We start from the raw sequence: 18,678 nt of genomic DNA, 5'->3' as shown, positions 1-18,678 counted from the left end.
CAAAACCACCAGTCCTCAAAATAGTCCACTGGAGGGAGAAACGAAGAGCAAATTACGTGCCAGATTCCTCCTATCTCTCAGTGTCACTAGCACAAGGAATTAAGTCCTCTGTATTTCTGGGCTGCGTTATCCAGTATTCGCTTACCAACTACTGGAGAAACCACATCTCACATCTGGTGGCCCAGTGCTTCATGTGAGCTCAGAAGTGAGAAGAAGCCAGGCCTCTTTCGGTCCAGTAGTGTTTAGGGTCTCCAGATACAATATAGGATGCTCAGTTACATTCGCATTTTATTTATTGGGTTTTTTTTTTAGTAATTTTATTTATTTTTATATATTTTTTTGGCCACACAGCTTGTGGGATCTTAGCTCTCCAACCAGGGATTGAACCCCAGTCCATGTCAGTGAAAGCACAAGTCTTAACCACTGGACCACTAAGGAATTCCCAAATTTGAATTTTAGATAAACAATGAATATTTTTCTGAGTGTAAGTATGCCCCCAGTGTTGCATAGGACATACTCTGACTAAAAAATTATTTGTTGTTTAACTGGAATTTAAATGTAATTGGGCATCCCACATTCGTATCTGCTAAATCAAGCGACCCTCCCCTTGCTGTGGGTCAGGTGGAGACTATGTCAGAGTCCAGACCTCCTCCTGGGAGAGGTCAAGTGGTCTTTGGAGGTGAGGGGTTGGAGGACCAGCCAGAACTCTTCGCAGGGGAAGTATCTGAGGGTTTGGGAGGCTACTGCAGCTGAAGAAAGATTTAGCCTGGAGAATCTGGGGAGTAGTTCAATCTGAATAAACAGCATTCTCTGCTCAGCACCCAGACAGAGGACTTCAAGTTTGTGTAACTGCCTTTAGCTGTGTTTTTGCCTGCATCTCAAAAGGCAGCTCTTCAGTTCGAGTCTGCCTCTGCAACACCCCAAATAAATACACATTGTCAACATTTTCTTGCATTTTCACACCCCTCATTCTTCTCTGCCCCAACCCCTTTCTACTTTCTGTCTTTATGAATTTGCTGCTTCTAGGTACGGATGCCGAAACTCGGCCTCTGTGCACCAGTGCCGAATTGCATCTCAGAGACAGAGTTTTGGGTGAAGTAGAAAAGAAGAGCTTTATTGTTTTGTCAAGCAAAGGGGGACACAGCAGACTAATGCCCTCAAAACTGTGTGACATGGGCTTCCCTGGTGGTGCAGTGGTTGAGAGTCCCCTTGCCGATGCAGGGGACATGGGTTTGTGCCCCGGTCCGGGAAGATCCCACATGCCGCGGAGCGGCTGGGCCCGTGAGCCATGGCCGCTGAGCCTGCGCGTCCGGAGCCTGTGCTCCGCAATGGGAGAGGCCACAGCAGTGAGAGGCCCACGTACCACACACACACAGAAAAAAACAAAAACAAAAAACTGTGTGACCCAACCTGGTGGGATTTGGTGAGGAGTTTTATAGCAATGGTTCCAGGGTGGGGTCACTGATGGGATCAGGGTGCGTGCAGGGCCTGCATTCCTTTAATCTGGCCTCAGGTGCCCTCCTGATGAGCTTCTGTGGTTCTCGAGGTTATCAAACTGCGACCTTCTCTCTAGAATGAAGAATGTTTCAACAAGTAGTTATCTTCCATTTGTTGTGGGTTTTAGTTCTGCAGAAGAGCTCAAAGAGGAACTTCCCTGGCGGTCCAGAGGTTAAGACTTCACCTTCCAATGCAGGGGGTGCGGGTTTGATCCCTGGTTGGGGAGCTAAGATCTCACATGCCTCGAGGCCAAAAATCAAAACACAAAACAGAAGCAATATTGTAACAAATTCAATCAAGACTTTAAAATTGGTCCACATGCAAAAAAAAAAAAAAAAAGCAGAGCTCAAAGATATTGTTACGTGTATCCCTTGAGGTTGAACCAGGATGTCAGTAAACCGCAGACCCCAGGCAAAAGTCAGCCCCCACTTGTTTTTGTAAAGATTTATTGGAACACAGTCATGCCCATGCATTTACATATCGTCTACTTTTTTTAAAAAAAATTCATTTATCTTGGCTATGCCAGGTCTTAGTTGTGGCACGTGGGATCTTTGTTGTGGCATGCCGACTTCTTAGCTGCGGCATTCGGACTTCTAGCTGTGGCGTGCATGCAGGATCTAGTTCCCCAACCAGGGATCGAACCTGGGTCCGCTGCATTGGGAGCATGGAGTCTTACTCACTGGACCACCAGGGAAGTCCCACGTGTCATCAGCTTTTGCAGTACAATGGCAGAGTTGAGTAGTTACCACAGAGACCATTTGGTTGCAAAGCCTGAAAAATTTACCGGCTGGCCGTTTACATAAAGAGTTCGTTATTCCCATTCTAAGAGACTCCCGAAATGAACTCTTTGATAAAGCATCCAGTCATTTCTGATTTACCTGTGTTGTTAATCTAGATGGCATGGCTACTATATTGTTTTCCTTAAAGATATGCATATCTTTGTTCAGGATATTAATAAAAAATATTCAGGTGGTCTCTCTGAGTCAGTAGGACTTCCCGTGCTATCAAATGGATGAGCAGAAAAAAGTCAAGTTCCTGAGATGCTCTAATACGGCTTTTCTCCCATTCCCCTCCTGTGAGGATTGAACTACAGAGTCAGTCTGAAACCTGCAGCGACAAGTCCAGCAAAGCTAAAAGTTGATATACAGTGAGCTCTTGCTTGGGTCCTACAGAGCTTTACATGCATGGCTTCTGTTAATCCTCTCAACAACTTCATCTACTGCGTAGAGGTAGATGCTATTTGTGTGTCACAGTTGAGGAGATGGGGGCTTAGGGAGACTCTAGAACTTGCCCTAAGTCACATATGGAGCCAGGATATTACCTGTATTTCAATTCTGAAACCTCTATTTCACATCTGTGCACATCAGTCTAGCTGCTGAGATATTTTCAGTGACTGTACAAAGCAGAACAAAGTCTAGAGATTAAATAGACTCACAACCCAGCCCATGCTCTTAATTTCGTATTTAGATCACAAAGAAGTAGTAAAGACAATAGGAAAATTTCAGTGGAGGAGCCAAAGCTCCCAATTCCACATAATTCCATGATGGAAGAACAACCTCCCCTAACTCACTTGTTTCCATGGTTATTTCAGGTAGAAAGAAAAATGGTGGCAATTTTTACTTCATCTCTGCTTGAAGTCCCTCTGAAGATCCTGCAGGAAAAGAGGAAAAGATTGAATGTTAGATTGGTCTTGTGTTACCCAATAATGCAACAAGTATAGAAATGTGAACTCGGCCAGCAGTTCAGAGTCCAGATGCCACCCAATCACTTCTTTTGCTCAAATCTTCCTCCAAAGAGGAGTTACGCGACAGGCAATGCTCGGGGACTAAGAAACGAGGGAATAAGAGAAATCCCACTGTGTTTCCAGTCCCGTTGTGGGCAAAGCTCTCTGTGTTTAGCTGCTTTCAGCTGAAGGAGAATATAAGAGGCACTCTTGGGTTTCCCTGGTGGCGCAGTGGTTGAGAGTCCGCCTGCCGATGCAGGGGACACAGGTTCGTGCCCCGGTCCGGGAAGATCCCACGTGCCGCGGAGTGGCTGGGCCCGTGAGCCATGGCTGCTGAGCCTGAGCGTCCGGAGCCTGTGCTCCGCAACGGGAGAGGCCGCAACAGTGAGAGGCCCTTGTACCGCAAAAAAAAAAAAAAAAAAAAAAAAAAAAAGAGGCACTCTTCATATTAGACTGGTGTCATTAGGAAACCTGAAAGCTGATGGGGAGGGGGAATGGGTTGGTCCTAACTGCTCAGTCCAGTGGAGCTTGGCTTGGAGAATAGAAAAAAAGGAAGCAGTGCTTCCAAGGGCACATCTGCTCAGCCAGACTCTTAAAAGAGCATTAAATTTGACATTGGCTATGGCAAAAACAGTACCTGCAATGGGTGCCTGAGTAATAGGCGCTCAATGAGTATTTATTTAAGGGGTGGGTGAAATAGGCTTCCTTTAGAATGTTCTGTGGAACTGGGCTAAGAATGATAATGAGGCAGCCTCAGAGCTCAGTGGAATTAATGGTGAGATTGATTAGTGATGTCTGCCATGACACGCAATAGGGAAGTGGTAGCTTAAAGAGGAAGTCTCTGCCACATTAAGATTTCCTTCTTTGGTGCAGTGGAAGTATCACCTTAAATCACGGACTTGTGTCCTCCAAACCTAAATATGGAAATGGCAAAGAGAAAAAAAAGAGCAGAAGGGGAAAAGTTGTTGAGGAGGAAAAGAATTAGAAACAACATGAGGGACAAATGCTAATAGAGAAAAGAAATAAAATGGTCGAGGTGGCCAAATTCTAGCATATTTACTGGGAATATGTAGAATTTCACATGGGCATTCTGTTGTTTTTTTTTTCCTCACAAGATGAAAAGGAATCAAGAAACCACTGTGTTCTGACTTTTGTGGTCAGGACATAAACAGTCCTGCTGAGAAGAATAGTCTCTGAGGAGAAGGAGCTGACAAAGCAGTTCTCAGAGCATTAGGTTAGCAATCAACTGTTCAGAAAAGAAAATATCGTCCCGTTGTTACTGATTCCTCCTGGATTTGCCAGAACCAAGTTTATTCCAGAGTCTTTGAGAGTCATAGTTCTTTGATCCATTTAGGGACTATTTGACTGTCAGATTTCAGACTCTTGCTAAATCCAGTTTCCTAGATTCCTGCTAAAAATAAGCAAGGGGATGGTCCCTGCAAACACAGCCAAACGTTCCTCCCTATTTCAGACCACAGGTGAAATGCAGAAGTAGGGAACACCTGGACCAGCTCCAAGCCCACACAGAACTGAACCTCAGACATGAATCATGGTTTGGCTCTGCGTGAGCTGGTGTCAGAAAGCACGTGCTCAAACTGAGAAAGAAAGCAGATGTGGGACTTCCCTCTTGCCTCTTTTTGGAGGAAGTGAAATCACTCTTTTGCAACACAGATGCATAACTTTTTTTTTTTAACATCTTTATTGGGGTATAATTGCTTTACAATGGTGTGTTAGTTTCTGCTTTATAACAAAGTGAATCAGTTATACATATACATGTGTTCCCATATCTCTTCCCTCAGGTGCATAACTTTTGTAGAAAAGTTGCCTTTTCCAAAGTTTAGCTTTTAGACACAAGCCCTTGAGAGTGGCCATTTGGAGAGTTTATGCGGTTGCCTGTGCCTTTCAGGACAAGAAAAAGTGGAAGAAATTGCTGGTGAGCAGAGTAAAGCAAGACAAGAATGGGTGAAATGCTCTGGTCAAACTCTTGGAGGTCGATTCCTCCTATGTGACCATTAGGAGCACCAATCGCTGCTGGTGGCATATGCAAATTTAAGTTGAGCCGAAATTCCCATTTGCACTTCTTCTTTCATTTTTTCCCCATGAATTGCAAAGAGAACTTCCTTGAGCACAGCAAACACAGTCATAGGCTTTGGATCATCTCCAAATGATATATGGAATATGGAAATTCCAGAAATATTTGGTTTCTTTTGTTTTTTAAATGTATATTTGCTGCTCACTTTTCTGAGTGCAAAAGTGATGGCTACCCATCCCTGTGTTTGGTACTTGGTAGATTCTCAATAAAAATTTGTTAAATGAGTAAAAACATGCTCAAAATGTAGAGAAGAGTGGAAAAAATTTAGATGATTCATAAAACCTACCTACTAGATATAATTACTGTCAATGGGTCCGTTGGTGTATATTCCTCTAGTTATATTTGTACATGGTTGAGGTCATATTGAATGTATGTCATGCCTTTTTCACATAACATTATGGCATAAGAATTTCTCATGTTATTAAAATTGTTTGAAAATATAATTATGATGGCTGTAAAATGTTTTGTCATATGGATGTAATACAACTTCACTCTTTCTTGGCTCTTTTAGTCATTTTCAATCTTTTTTTGCTATGATAAAAGTGAAGAGGAAGGCTGTCCAAATGTAAATGACAATGACTAAGTGTTTAGAGATATAGGAACACCTGAATATAGAATTATCTATATTCACCTTGTTTGTATTTTCACTGAAGAAGAGTGAAGTCTCATCAGGATCTATTAAAACCAAAACAAAAAGTAAGAAATTGTCAGCAGGTCTTCATAACAATGTAAGTGAGTTTTCTAATTCTGATGAACTAGCCCTGAAAGAGTTTGAAGAGAAGTATTTGGATATTTCAACAGACTTACTGGAAGTACTCAAGGGCTTTCAACTCTAATTTTTCTAATTCTAGCATCACTCTACTGAGCTATAAATTTATAACTAACTGATTTATAAATTAACCAGAGGCTTGCTTCTCTAGCCAAGTAGAAAATGGACACTGGTTCATAAATTAATCCCTCTTGAAAGTAAGTGAATTCCCCAGAGCATGATAACTGAGGCATGAATAGACCCAGAATGTGGTATTTCTGGGTTCACAGAATACTATCAAGGTTTTTTTTAAAATTTATTTTATTCAAGTATAGTTGAGTTACAATTTTATGTTAATTTCTACTATACAGCAAAGTGATTCAGATATCTATCTATATATATATAGATATATAGATAGAATATATATATATAGAATAGATATATAGATATATAGATATAGATATCTATATATCTATATATAGATATCTATATCTATATCTATATATATATAGATAGATAGATAGATATATCTATATATATAGATATATATATCTACATATATATCTATATCTATATCTATCTCTCTATATATATATAGATATATAGATATATCTATATATATATAGATAGATAGATATAGATATAGATATATATGTAGATATATATATAGAATATATATATTCTTTTACATATTCTTTTCCAATATGGTTTATCACAGGATACTGAATATAGTTCCCTGTGCTGTACAGTAGGACCTTGTTGTTTATCCATCCTCTATATTATAGTTTGCATCTGCTAATCCCAAACTCCCAATCCATCCTTCCCCCACTCCCCCTCCCCCTGGGAACCACAAGTCTGTTCTCTCTGTCTGTGAGTCTGTGTCTGTTTCATAGATAAGTTCATTTGTGTCGTATATTAGATTCCACATATAAGTGATATCATATGGTATTTATCGTTCTCTGTCTGACTTACCTCACTTAGTATGATAATCTCTAGGTCCATCCACGTTGCTGCAAATGGCATTGTTTCATTCTTTTCATGGCTGAGTAGTATTCCATTGTATGTATGTACTGCGTCTTCTTTACCCATTCACCTGTCAATCGACATTTAGTCTGTTTCCATGTCCTGCCTATTGTAAATAGTGCTGCAATGAACATTGGGGTGCGTGTATCTTTTGGAATTAGAGTTTTCTCCAGATATTTGCCCAGGAGTGGGATTGCTGGGTCATATGGCAGCTCGACATCAAGGTTTTAATAACTAGTGGTGCTCAGCCTGTGAAGCTAGGCAACTGGCCTCATTATTTCTGAAAACACTTGTCAGCTGCATCAGTGACAATCTGTGGTAATTCAGTTGCTTGAAACCTTCTTTCCAGAATGCATACAGGTGACCTGTACATTGAACCATGACTTTTTCAGTCTCAGCACTGCCTCCGTTTCACGGTATGGTTTACGGAGCCATAAGGGTGAAACTGGGAGTTTCCATTAACTCCTCTGGATTCCCTGGTTCCCACTAAGTGTACTAGTTGTCCCACAGAATTGACAGAGCTGGGCTTCAGTTAAACCTGGTTCTAGATCAATGGGCCTGGAAACACTGCTCTGAATTATGGGGTTTAATAGACTTAGCATTAGCATACAGAAACAAATTCAGGAAATTATCTTCTCCTAATAATATAATAAATGAACTGTTGCTTTAAAAAATTGAGTAATGAAGAGCCCCATTCATTTTTACGCACCTATCCTGGTTACATGCACTTGACAATGGCATGAAAAAATTAAAGTTATAGTAGTAGGTACCAGCTTATTGCCAACTGTACACACAGGAAAAGGAAACTGGTATTGAAGTCCCAGGAGAGAGTAGTCAGGGAAAAGCTGAAACATCAAGAGAGGGAACAAAACCGAAGCTTTCTTTCAAAGCTAGAAAACTCTCCTGGGGGTAACAGCAAAGTGTGTGGTTACAGTTTTTCTGAGTGCCCACTGCTGCTGCAGAGTAACCAGCCCTGGGGGAGGTGGGGGGCAGTTAGGGTAGTTAACTGGTAAGGGTATAGGGCTAAGTTTGCATATCTAGTACAACACAACTTTTTCAAAGTCCCGATTGACCTTAATATTCCAATCGACTCTCATTTTCCCATTTTGCGATTAGATTAGCCTAAAGAGGAACTAGTGGCTTTAGGAGAACTGCTGAACTTTCTGTTTCAGCCACGGCTTTCTTTCCCATCAGCTCAGTCTGCCCCAAGCTTGCTGGCTGCTACTTGGTGCTAGTGTGTCAGGCTGGGGCTATCTGAGCCATGAACAGCGTCAGGGGTGCCGTGCTTATCTGGGCAGTGGCAGCATGGGCTAAAATGAACAAACCTCTGGGAGACACAGATGAGGACGGATTTCAAAAATGCAAGAATGCCTTAAAACTACCTGTTCTGGCAGTCTTACCTGGAGGCGGCTGGGATAATCTGCGGAATGTGGACATGGGACGGGTGATGAACTTGACTTACACCTACTGCAGGACCACAGAGGATGGACAGTACATCGTCCCTGATGAGGTCTTTACCATTCCCCAGAAAGAGAGCAACCTGGAGATGAACTCAAAAATCCTGGAGTCCTGGGAGAATTACCAGAGTAGCACCTCCTACTCCATCAACATGGAGCTCTCCCTTTTTTCCAAAGTCAATGGCAAGTTCTCGCCTGAGTTCCAGAGGATGAAGACCCTTCAGGTGAAGGACCAAGCTGTAACTACCCAGGTTCAGGTAAGAAACCTGGTCTACACAGTCAAAATCAACCCAGATGCAGAGCTAAGCTGGGGGTTTAAGAAGGAGCTCATGGACATCTCTGAGCGTCTGGAGAAAAACCAGACGCGGATGGCCACCTACTTGGCGGAACTGCTGGTCCTCAACTATGGTACCCATGTCATCACCAGTGTGGATGCAGGGGCTGCTCTCATTCAGGAGGACCACATCAGATCTTCCTTGCTCCAGGACAGCCAGAACAGCCGCAGTGCAGTGACAGCGTCCGCTGGAATCACCTTCCTAAACATCGTAAACTTCAAATTTGAGGAGAACCACACCTCACAGAACGCCTTCACCAAGAGCTACCTCTCCAACCGAACCGACTCCAGGGTGCAGAGCATTGGAGGGCTTCCTTTTTACCCAGGCATCACCCTCCAGACCTGGCAGCAGGGCATCACCAACCACCTGGTGGCCATGGACCGAGCTGGCCTGCCTCTGTATTTCTTCATCAACCCTGACAGGCTGCCTGACTTGCCAGGACCCTTGGTGAAAAAGCTGTCTAACACAGTGGAAACTGCCGTGAGACGCTATTACACGTTCAACACCTACCCCGGCTGCACAGATGTCAACTCGCCCAACTTCAATTTCCAGGCCAACATGGATGATGGCTCTTGCGAGGGGAAGATGACCAATTTCTCCTTTGGCGGGGTTTACCAGGAATGCACCCAGTTCTCAGGGAATGAGGTTGTCCAACTCTGCCGAAACTTGGAGCAGAAGAATCCACTCACTGGCGATTTCTCCTGCCCCTCTGGCTACACCCCAGTCCAGCTGCTCTCCCAGACCCACGAGGAGGGTTACAACCACCTGGAGTGTTCCCGGAAGTGTACCCTCCTTATCTTCTGCAAGACGGTGTGTGAAGATGTCTTCCGGGTGGCCAAAGCAGAATTTAGGGCTCTTTGGTGCGCGGCCAGTGGCCAAGCACCTGAAAACTCAGGACTACTCTTTGGCGGCCTCTTCAGCGATAAGAGCATCAACCCTTTGACAAATGCACAGTCATGCCCAGCTGGCTACTTTCCGCTGAGACTTTTTGAAAACCTCAAGGTATGTGCCTCTCAGGACTATGAGTTGGGATATAGGTTTTCCGTCCCGTTTGGCGGGTTCTTTAGCTGTGCAGTCGGGAACCCCTTGGTGGATTCTGTCATGGACAAAGATTTAGGGGCACCTTCTCTAAAAAAGTGTCCGGGGGGTTTCAGCCAACACCTAGCCCTCATCAGTGACGGGTGCCAAGTGTCTTACTGCGTCAAAGCCGGGCTTTTTACAGGAGGGTCTCTGCCTCCCGTCAGGCTCCCACCTTACACCCAACCACCCCTCATGAGTCAGGCTGCCACCAACACTGTCCTAGTGACTAATCTTGAGACTGCAAGCTCCTGGATTAAAGATTCCCAGACCCACCAGTGGAGGCTCGGGGAGCCTCTCGAGCTCCGCAGGGCCATGAAGGTCATCCATGGGGATGGTAGTGGTCTGTCTGGAGGGGCGGCAGCTGGGGTCACGCTGGGGATCACCACCGTCCTGGCAGCTGTCATTGCCCTGGCCATCTACGGCACCCGGAAGTACAAGAAGAGGGGATACCAGGCGGTCCAAGACGAGAGGCAGAGTTTGGTTACGGACACGGCTGTGCATGGAGATGCCCTTGACCAAGAACAGGTGCAGAGTCCAGCCTAGGCTCTCCCAGGAAACTATTTCTCTCGTCTCCGGCCAGAGCTTCAAACATGTCTTTCATTTTTTCTTTCCACTTCTGCTTTCCTAAGTATTGATGTGGTAAATGCAACAAAAGGCAGGTATAACTTTGGGACTTTCTTAGGTCTTTGGGCCAGAAAATGAATAGAGCTACGTGGACAAAGTTGTGGGAGAAGTTGGAGAACAGTTGTGACTTTTTAAGCAAAGGTCCTCCTGGAGCCTAAAACACTAGGGAGGTGTCTTTTCTCTACCTGCGTCAGTAAGTATCTTCACCTGAATGCCCATGTGTAAAAAGAGAGGAGGGAGAATGTTGATATTTGAATCTGAAGACGCGTTTAATCTGAGGTCAGCCATGGTTTCCAATTCATGAGCTCTAAGAATTTATGCCTTTACGTGTTACCCTCCCACTATTTTGTGTTTTTAAAAAGCTGTCTGGATTTCATACTCCTGGAGGCGGACAGAGCCCCCAGAAGACACAGGAGGTCCTGCTTGACTATTGCTTTTCAGCTTTGAGGGCTCTGAATTGATGAACTGTGTCATCTCCTCTGGGTCCTCTCAACATCATCTGAACCGAGAGATGGTGCCTATACTAGGCCCACTTTCTCCACCTTCACCACAGTTAAGACTTACTGAGACCAGGCCACTCTTGGACTTCAGACTAGGGTCATAAAGTCCTCAGAAAACATTTTAACATATAAACTTCTATTAAGAGGGAGAAGGGATGGTTTGGAGACCAGGAGTGAGTGAAGAAAGGGTAAAAACTAGAAAAGATTCTGGTGCTCATGGGAAATTGAAATTCTTACCCACAGCCAACTACTTGGTTTTGTCCTCTTAGCTCATCATAAATGGGCAAAGAAAGGAGCCGCAGGTTTGGATAGATCAAGCATTACCATCTCATTTTCTGTTACCAAGGTACAATCTCTTTCTCTTCCATGGATGGCCATCCCCCCTTCAGGTCGTCCCCATCACATGCACACACACCCTCAAACACACACACACCACATTCCAACAAGAAGTCTGCATTCTTCTGGGGGTGGGAGACAAGAAAAACACAAGAAAGTCAAAGTAAGCCCATACCTAAGTATCACTTCATCCCTAAAACCTAAACAGAGTAAAAATTACCAATTAGGTACCCTACCCTTATTTTTTTTTTTTCCAGCAGAAAGCGGGTTGACATGATCAAATCAATTCTTTTAAATGAAACGAAAAAGCCATCCAACGTCATTTGTGACACATTTATTTCAGTTCCAGGCTGACTTCCCTGGGTCATGTAGCATGATACACGATTGTTACTTGGAAGTTGGGGCTTTGCCCAATTTTAAAAACAGTGTCACCTAATTGTAATTATTAGGGTGAATCTGTTAATATTCTTCTGCAACATTTTTTATAGTTACATATTTCTTCACCAAATCAAATGTCATTGCTGAGTTATCTTTTATGAAGGATAATTTGTCCTCATTAACATTCACAGTCAAGAGTTTAGGCTTATATTAGGTCCTTCTTCTGAGTAGCCTGAAGCATCCCAGACTGTGGGGAGATGGGAGGGGGCGTCACACATTCACCTCTCACTGTGCTACAGGGAAGTGATTCACAGAATTTGAGTCATGCTCTCAGCCAGAGACATGGATTTCTACAACCTCTCTACCAAACCCCTGCTTCTTAAGCATTAAAATGTTCTCCTTAAGCTCTGGGTGTTTTGTGGGTATGTTTCAGCCAAGCTAACCACTTTCCTGCCAATACTGACTTCCCCGTGAATTCTTTGAAGATTACTGAGTCAGAGAGACCAAGTATAGCTAAAGCCTCCCAGACTTTTTTTTTTTTAAAGAAGATGTTGGGGGTAGGAGTTTATTCATTAATTTATTTATTTTTGCTGTGTTGCGTCTTTCGTTTCTGTGCGAGGGCTTTCTCTAATTGTGGCAAGCGGGGGCCACTCTTCATCGCGGTGCGCGGGCCTCTCGCTATCGAGGCCTCTCTTGTTGCGGAGCACAGGCTCCAGACGCGCAGGCTCAGTAGTTGTGGCTCACGGGCCTCATTGCTCCGCGGCATGTGGGATCTTCCCAGACCAGGGCTCGAACCCGTGTCCCCTGCATTAGCAGGCAGCTATATTTCTAACAACGTTGCACATAAATGTGCACCCAAATGTGTACTTAAGGAATACTCTGTTCGACTGTTCATCCACAGGAAAGCAGAATGAGGGAGTCTGTGGCTTAGTCATCAATTCACTTTACAAATCAGAACCTCCATGCGGGGTTCACAGGCTCCGCTTTCCGAATCCTGCTTTCCTGACCGGCTAGCTCAGGCTGGCATCTGTGGAAACACTAACCACACTCCACAGACTATCAGAAATAGAGACACATTTGGGTGACAAAGGCGGTTTTGCAATTGCATTTTATTTTTGTGATCTCATTAGTATCGAGATGATCAATACTAAACATGTATTTGAAAAACAACAGCCTGTAAACTATTGAAACATACACGATATTGTAGTCAGGTGAAGGGAACTTTAAGAAGCAAACGTTCATGGCTTTTAAGACGGTCTTTCCCCCTCAGTTTCACTTACGTACTTCCCCTGTCACATGGTCTGTTCCTTTAGAGGAACAAGAAATCAAGCTAGGTAACTTGGTCAAACGTGTGGGTAGAAAAGATGTGAAAAAATTAGAAAAAGGGACGCTCCCGTTCAGTGGAAGGGCTTGTGGTTGCTTACGGACTGAGGGAGGTCACCCCAATGCCTCACAGGTTGGTGTACTGGTCTACAGAAAGCAGGTTGACGGCAATTCTGTGGTTGTTCATTTACCATTTATTGTTCTGCACATACACCTCATGAGCACCAGGTGGCGATGTCCTCTCACAGAGCAACACCAAGGACGTCAAAAGACGCTGGTTTCAAACAATGATTTGCGACAGGACATTCACCTGCCCTCTCCCAGACCCACCTTCTCCCCACTCCCCATCAGTGTCAGTGGCCACAAACAAGGAAAGAGGACAGGGTCCTTTCTTGTACCACGCGAGACCTTCCCCTAATCCTCTCATGCCCACAACAGTGCAATACCAGGACGAGCACTTTTGACCAAGTATAAAACCACAGAGAAGTCCAAGCTTTACAAATGGGGGACGAAAACACAAAGGCACACACAACTACACATACACAATTCATCTTTTAAGGGATGAGCATATAACAAGGTTTGTCTCCAGTCCCACGTGTCATCCCTGGAGACTCAGGAAGGGAGAAACTAGGCTGCTGGTGCTAAGACCATGAAAGGAAAGGCATGAAATTCCCTGCATGGGGCAGGGAACACAGCAGGGCTTCCGCTGGGAGAACTTCCTGTGTCAAAGGGATGGACGCACAGGGCCTCTGCTGGAGGGGGTTCTCACCGAACCCGAGACTGTACCTTTCCAGGTTGGCACAAGAGAGAGGGCAAAGGAATGCCTCCCGCCTTGCCTGACACAGTGTTAGAAAGGAAGTTGAAGATTCCTTCTTCTGAGAAGGTCCCACAAATAGAGCAGCATGAGGATGAGGTAGTCCCTACTGTGCATCCTTAGAGAGCAAGAGACACGGGGCGCCGATACTATCAGCGCCCTAGGGGGGGAAGGCTTGAAGGTATGAAGATGGACTCTCAAAGGGGTATTGCCCCTGGCACACTGCCTGCCTTACACGTTCCCTGCATCCTCTTTCTGCTCCTGGCCGCCCCCTTCTCCACCCACACCTTCTTCTTCCTGATCCAGGGAAATCAATCTCTCCCCACGGCCCTCTGCCGGTTGTCAAAGCATTCTTCTTTCTTTCCCGTCTCCTACTGCACAGCTCGATCTACCCGCTGACGCTCGGTCTGTTTCCTCATCCCCTGTGGGTGAGGAACCCAGGGGATACTTGACAAGGGTGCTGACTGAAGGTAGGGGTGGTACGAGGCGTATAACGTGGCTCATCTCTGGCACGGCGTAGCCTTAGCCTGGCAAAGGGCATGGACGTGACATCAAAAGCTGCAGGGATGTCCCTTCCGTTGAGTTCAGATGTTTCCTTCCCCACTGTGGCAGGAAACTGCCCCATGGTGCGGTGAACTCAGGCCCTGGTCTGCTGGTGAGATAAATGACGGATGAGAGACACTGGAACTCAGCCAGCAGGAGCCATTCCTCCTGTCAGAGCTCCCTCTGCTGGAGCCGATGCACACCCCTATAGCCATTTGGAAAAGGAGGGGAGCGTGACCCAGAAGCTGGGTGACACCCAGGTGAGCCCACTGGCCACCCGACAGTCAAAACGCCTGCAGGCGTTTGGAGCAAGCAGCTCGGAGCCCGCTCTCAGAAAAGCTTGGCTTCTGCTTCTAACTTAAATACCAGTTTTGAAGGTTCTTCCGTTTCCACCTTTCTAGCATCGAAAACCTTCCACATACTATGAAATATATATGCATATATATACGTCAAATCCCCAAACGTGAGGTATATAAAATCAAATTAGAATCCAGAGGAACTTCCCCCAAACACGTAGTTCAAAGAACCCACTTTCAAAGGGAGGGTTGGGTTTCCCTTCTTGGTCCCCCTTCTCTCCTCCCTGACACACAATCCCTTCCTTAACGGGAGCTGAAGGGAATGTCAGGGAGGGGCTAGACAGGGTCTTGGGACACAACCCAGACGCAGGTTGGACCGGACCCTAACGGGGCCCCAATCCTGCTGGGAATGGGCTAGGGTCTCCCTCACGCTCTGGGTCATCCTGTAATCGACGAGGGAGGTGAGGGGCCCAGCACCACCTCCGGGCTCTGGTTAGCAATGTGCACGGAGACAGAGTGAAGCCCTTGTCGTCTGGCTCAGATCTCATCTTGAAAGAGACATACAAAGGGGTCAGTCCAGCCCTCACCTTACACATCTTCCCAAGCATAGTTCTGTCTTCTTCTGGGTCCAAGTTTCCTAGGGGATGGGCTGGCAAAGGGTGAAGCAAGTCAAGGGCTGTTTCATCCCCATCAGAATGGGGGTTTGACATCTTGCAAAACAGAGTGTGAGAACACGACGGGACCCTCCACCAACCTGGCCCAGCAGTGCACACACGCGCACACACGCACGTGCACATACACATACATGCACGCACACAGATGGCACAGAGCCCAGCCTGGGCTCCACTCACAGTGACTGGATGAAACTCATGGAATCTTTGAGCCGGTCTGGCATGAGTTGGGAAGAAGGCTATGGGCTCCTCTCCCTGAGGACTGTTCAGATGCTAAGTCGGATGCAGGCTCGGATCTGATCAGAGAGGGGCCGGAGACATCGTGGGATGCGGCCCCAGAGAGGAACCCCAGAGCCTATCCATCTGGATGCCTCTTTGGACGGGTCAAAGGTGGGAGGAGGAGGGAGGGCCCAGAGAAGCCAGGGCGATGATGAGAGCTGAGCCTGCTCCCGGGAGCCTGTGCCACCCTGACCCTCTTGGCGAGACGTGCTTCCTTGCTGTACACCGAGGCACGGATTTCTGACGTCACAGCAGTTTCACGGTTCACCACTTTGCCCCCCAGTCTCGCACAGTGAGAGCCCCTCACCTCCAGCGGAGGAGAGAAAAGCAGAAACTCCGCTCTCGAAGCAGAGTGGAAGCAGCAAGAAACCGGCTGAGGCATGAACCTCCGGCTTCACAAGGCCAGGATAAGGAGTGCCCATACCCTAAGCGTGCTGCCCGCGCCCCCTGCTTAAGGGGGTGAGGGGGGTCCCTGCCTACCCAGCACCGAAAACTCCATGGGAACAGACTGAGGATGGCCCTCATCCCACGTCCCCTTTGCGTTGGATGAGGTTTGTGGATGACACCAACCACCTTATTCATTCTGACTGCTCCCCCCAGCCTGGGGCTGGGAGGGATGGGGGGTGGAGGCAGGACAGGAGGGGAGACAGGGAGTTGGGAGGGCATGGCGCCAACTTCCACCTTGACTCTCCCCACTTCCTGACCTGTGGTCCCATGGCCTCTCCCACCCCAAAGCCCCTCCGGTTCAGTCCTTCTCCTGGGCAGTACTGTCCTCAGAAATGCCCTGGGCAGCCAGTTCAGCCAGCACATTATCCAGGTAATTGGCATCTGGGTAGCCGTGGCCAGTGAGATTAGAGCCAAACTCTGTCTTGTGATGGACCTCATTCCAGATGACGGTATCTGACTCGCCTGTGGTGCTGGACGTACCGATGGCAAAGATGAGACGGCGATCCCAGGCCACAAGCAGCAGCTTCAGGACCTAAGAGAAAAGGCAGGAGATCAGAGTCAGGCATTCAGTGGTGGTCAAAGACTATCCCTTGGGAAGTGGAGAGTCCTCCCAAAGGTCCTAGCCCCTCCTGCATCGTGATACCCTAAGTAGCACAGTGAATAGAAAGGGATTTGCAAATGGAGTCAGGGACCTGCAGGTTAAGTCTCGACTCTGTCGTTGACTAACTGTGTGACCGTGGACAAGTTACATCACCTCTCTGAACTTTCATTTCCTTACTTATAAAACGGCAATGGTACACTTTACCCCAGAAGGCTGTGCGCAACTTAGGGAGTACTATGTGAAAAGCACTTTCACAGTAGTGCTTGGCACACCTACTCAACAAATGCTAGGTGCGAGCATCATAGCTGCATTTTAAAAGCTGGGATCTAGGCATCCAAGGCACTTATGATCTGAGATCTTCTGAGCTATGCCCTCCCCCACCGCCATCACCACCACCTGAATGTGGTATTAATTGATCCACAGCTAAAGTTGTGGAATATCTCTCCAGGGACATGGTGGAAGCGTTTTGACCTCTTCCAGGCTATTTCATATTTATTTTCTCATCTGATCCTCACAGCCACCCTTTGAGGCAGGTCTGGCAGGTACTAATGTTATCTCTGTTTTATAGGTGAGGCTCAGAGAGGTGTTAGGGCTTGCAGAATGTTCTAATTCAGCTGCATTAGAAAAATCTTTGTTAAGATGAATGCCTGACGCCCTGACCAGCATGAGGAAGGCACCCGATTAAAATGCACTGGGTTCAAAACTGAATGACTATAACCACGGTGCGAGCTGGAGGTGGGGAATCTTAATAGTAATAAAAGTAGCAGGCTCTGAAACTAAGAGTTACCATTTCCTGAGTGTTTACTTACTAATGCCAGGCACTGGGTCATGTAATGGTTATAATAATTGGCCAAGACAGGATATTCATTATCCCTTCTCTGCAGAAGAGGAAACAGGCTCAGAAGACAAAAGATTTGCCTTGATCACAGCTAGAAAGTGCCAGAGGGGGCCTTGGCTTCAGGACTGCTTGACTTTCCCATCCCTGCTCTCAGTCATGTCTCTGTTGACTCTCAGGTGGGGGTCAGTATAGATTTCACGGAGGAGGCTGCTTCTGAGCTGATCTCAGAGAGAGGGGAGGATGTGAGGTATATTAATAGAGTAGGACGTAGAGACACTGGAAACACATATCATCCAAGGCACGGATAATTGAGATTGCTGCCACCACGCTGGGCATGTTACAAACGCGACCTTCATTTAATTCTTACAACATCCTGTCCATACAGCTAGAAGTGATCACCATTCTTTTATAGATTAAGTCAACTTCACGTCAGTTCCCACAGCTGGTAAACGGCAGAACTAGGATTTGAACCCAGGCTCGTCTGGCTCCAAAGCCCACGCTCTTATTACTTTGCTCTGCAAAGGAGCCCAAGGTTAGCATCTGGGAACGGCAGACAGGAGGGATAAGGGTGAGGAATTGGTGATAGGGGACCCACACTGTAGTAGGTCTTGTATATTAAGCAGAGAAGATTGTCCTTGTGAAGAAGGAAGGGAAAGCCATCCTAACAATTTTGTATTGTTTTCTCTCGCTTTATTTCAGTTAAGCAAGGAGAGTGATGCCAGAAACTGTGTTTCAGGATTACTATTCTGGTGACAGATAACTAGGTTGGCGGTGGCAGGATTAGAAAAGGAGGCAAGCGGTTTGGAGGGCAGTGCAGGGAGAAATGTGTGGTTCAGGGCCAGAGTCCGAGATGTTCATGTGTCCAGTTTGGTCCCAGGGATGCAGGGTATGTCATTAACATGAAGAGGGAGGCCTGGCAGAGGAGCAGCTGTCGGCAAGAGGATTCTAATTTTGACGGCAGGACTTGATGGTGGAGACGTTTAGCCAGCTTTAGCCAGCAGTTGGAGCTGTAGATCTCGAGCGTAGAGACGTGGCTGTTCAGGGCGAACAGGTATCAGGACTGGCCCTGCCTC

At 46.3% G+C, this 18,678-nt stretch overlaps 2 protein-coding genes across 2 annotated transcripts in view; one reads left to right on the top strand and one right to left on the bottom strand.

Moving 5' to 3' along the window:
* The first annotated feature begins 8,344 nt into the window (after positions 1–8,344).
* Positions 8,345–10,563, top strand: MPEG1 (macrophage expressed 1). The gene has a single exon (XM_060017432.2). The coding sequence runs from the start codon at positions 8,345–8,347 to the stop codon at positions 10,496–10,498; it is 2,154 nt and encodes a 717-aa protein (XP_059873415.1). The 3' UTR covers positions 10,499–10,563.
* A 2,326-nt stretch (positions 10,564–12,889) lies between these two features.
* Positions 12,890–18,678, bottom strand: part of DTX4 (deltex E3 ubiquitin ligase 4) — a 33,868-nt gene continuing 28,079 nt past the window's right edge. Inside the window, exon 9 of the mRNA XM_060017431.1 lies at positions 12,890–16,698. Coding sequence (XP_059873414.1) covers positions 16,465–16,698 — 234 coding nt within the window. The 3' untranslated portion in view covers positions 12,890–16,464. The remainder of the gene's footprint in view (positions 16,699–18,678) is intronic.

This window comes from Delphinus delphis, chromosome 8, assembly GCF_949987515.2.
Source record: "Delphinus delphis chromosome 8, mDelDel1.2, whole genome shotgun sequence".
NCBI classification, from domain to species: Eukaryota; Metazoa; Chordata; class Mammalia; order Artiodactyla; family Delphinidae; genus Delphinus; species Delphinus delphis.
Note: the sequence above shows the minus strand (reverse complement) of the source record. Positions and strands in the feature narration are given on the sequence as shown.

Bases quoted from the DNA above. Each gene is read 5' to 3' on its own strand.
- MPEG1 (XM_060017432.2), top strand. From the start codon at position 8,345: ATGAACAGCGTCAGGGGTGCCGTGCTTATCTGGGCAGTGGCAGCATGG.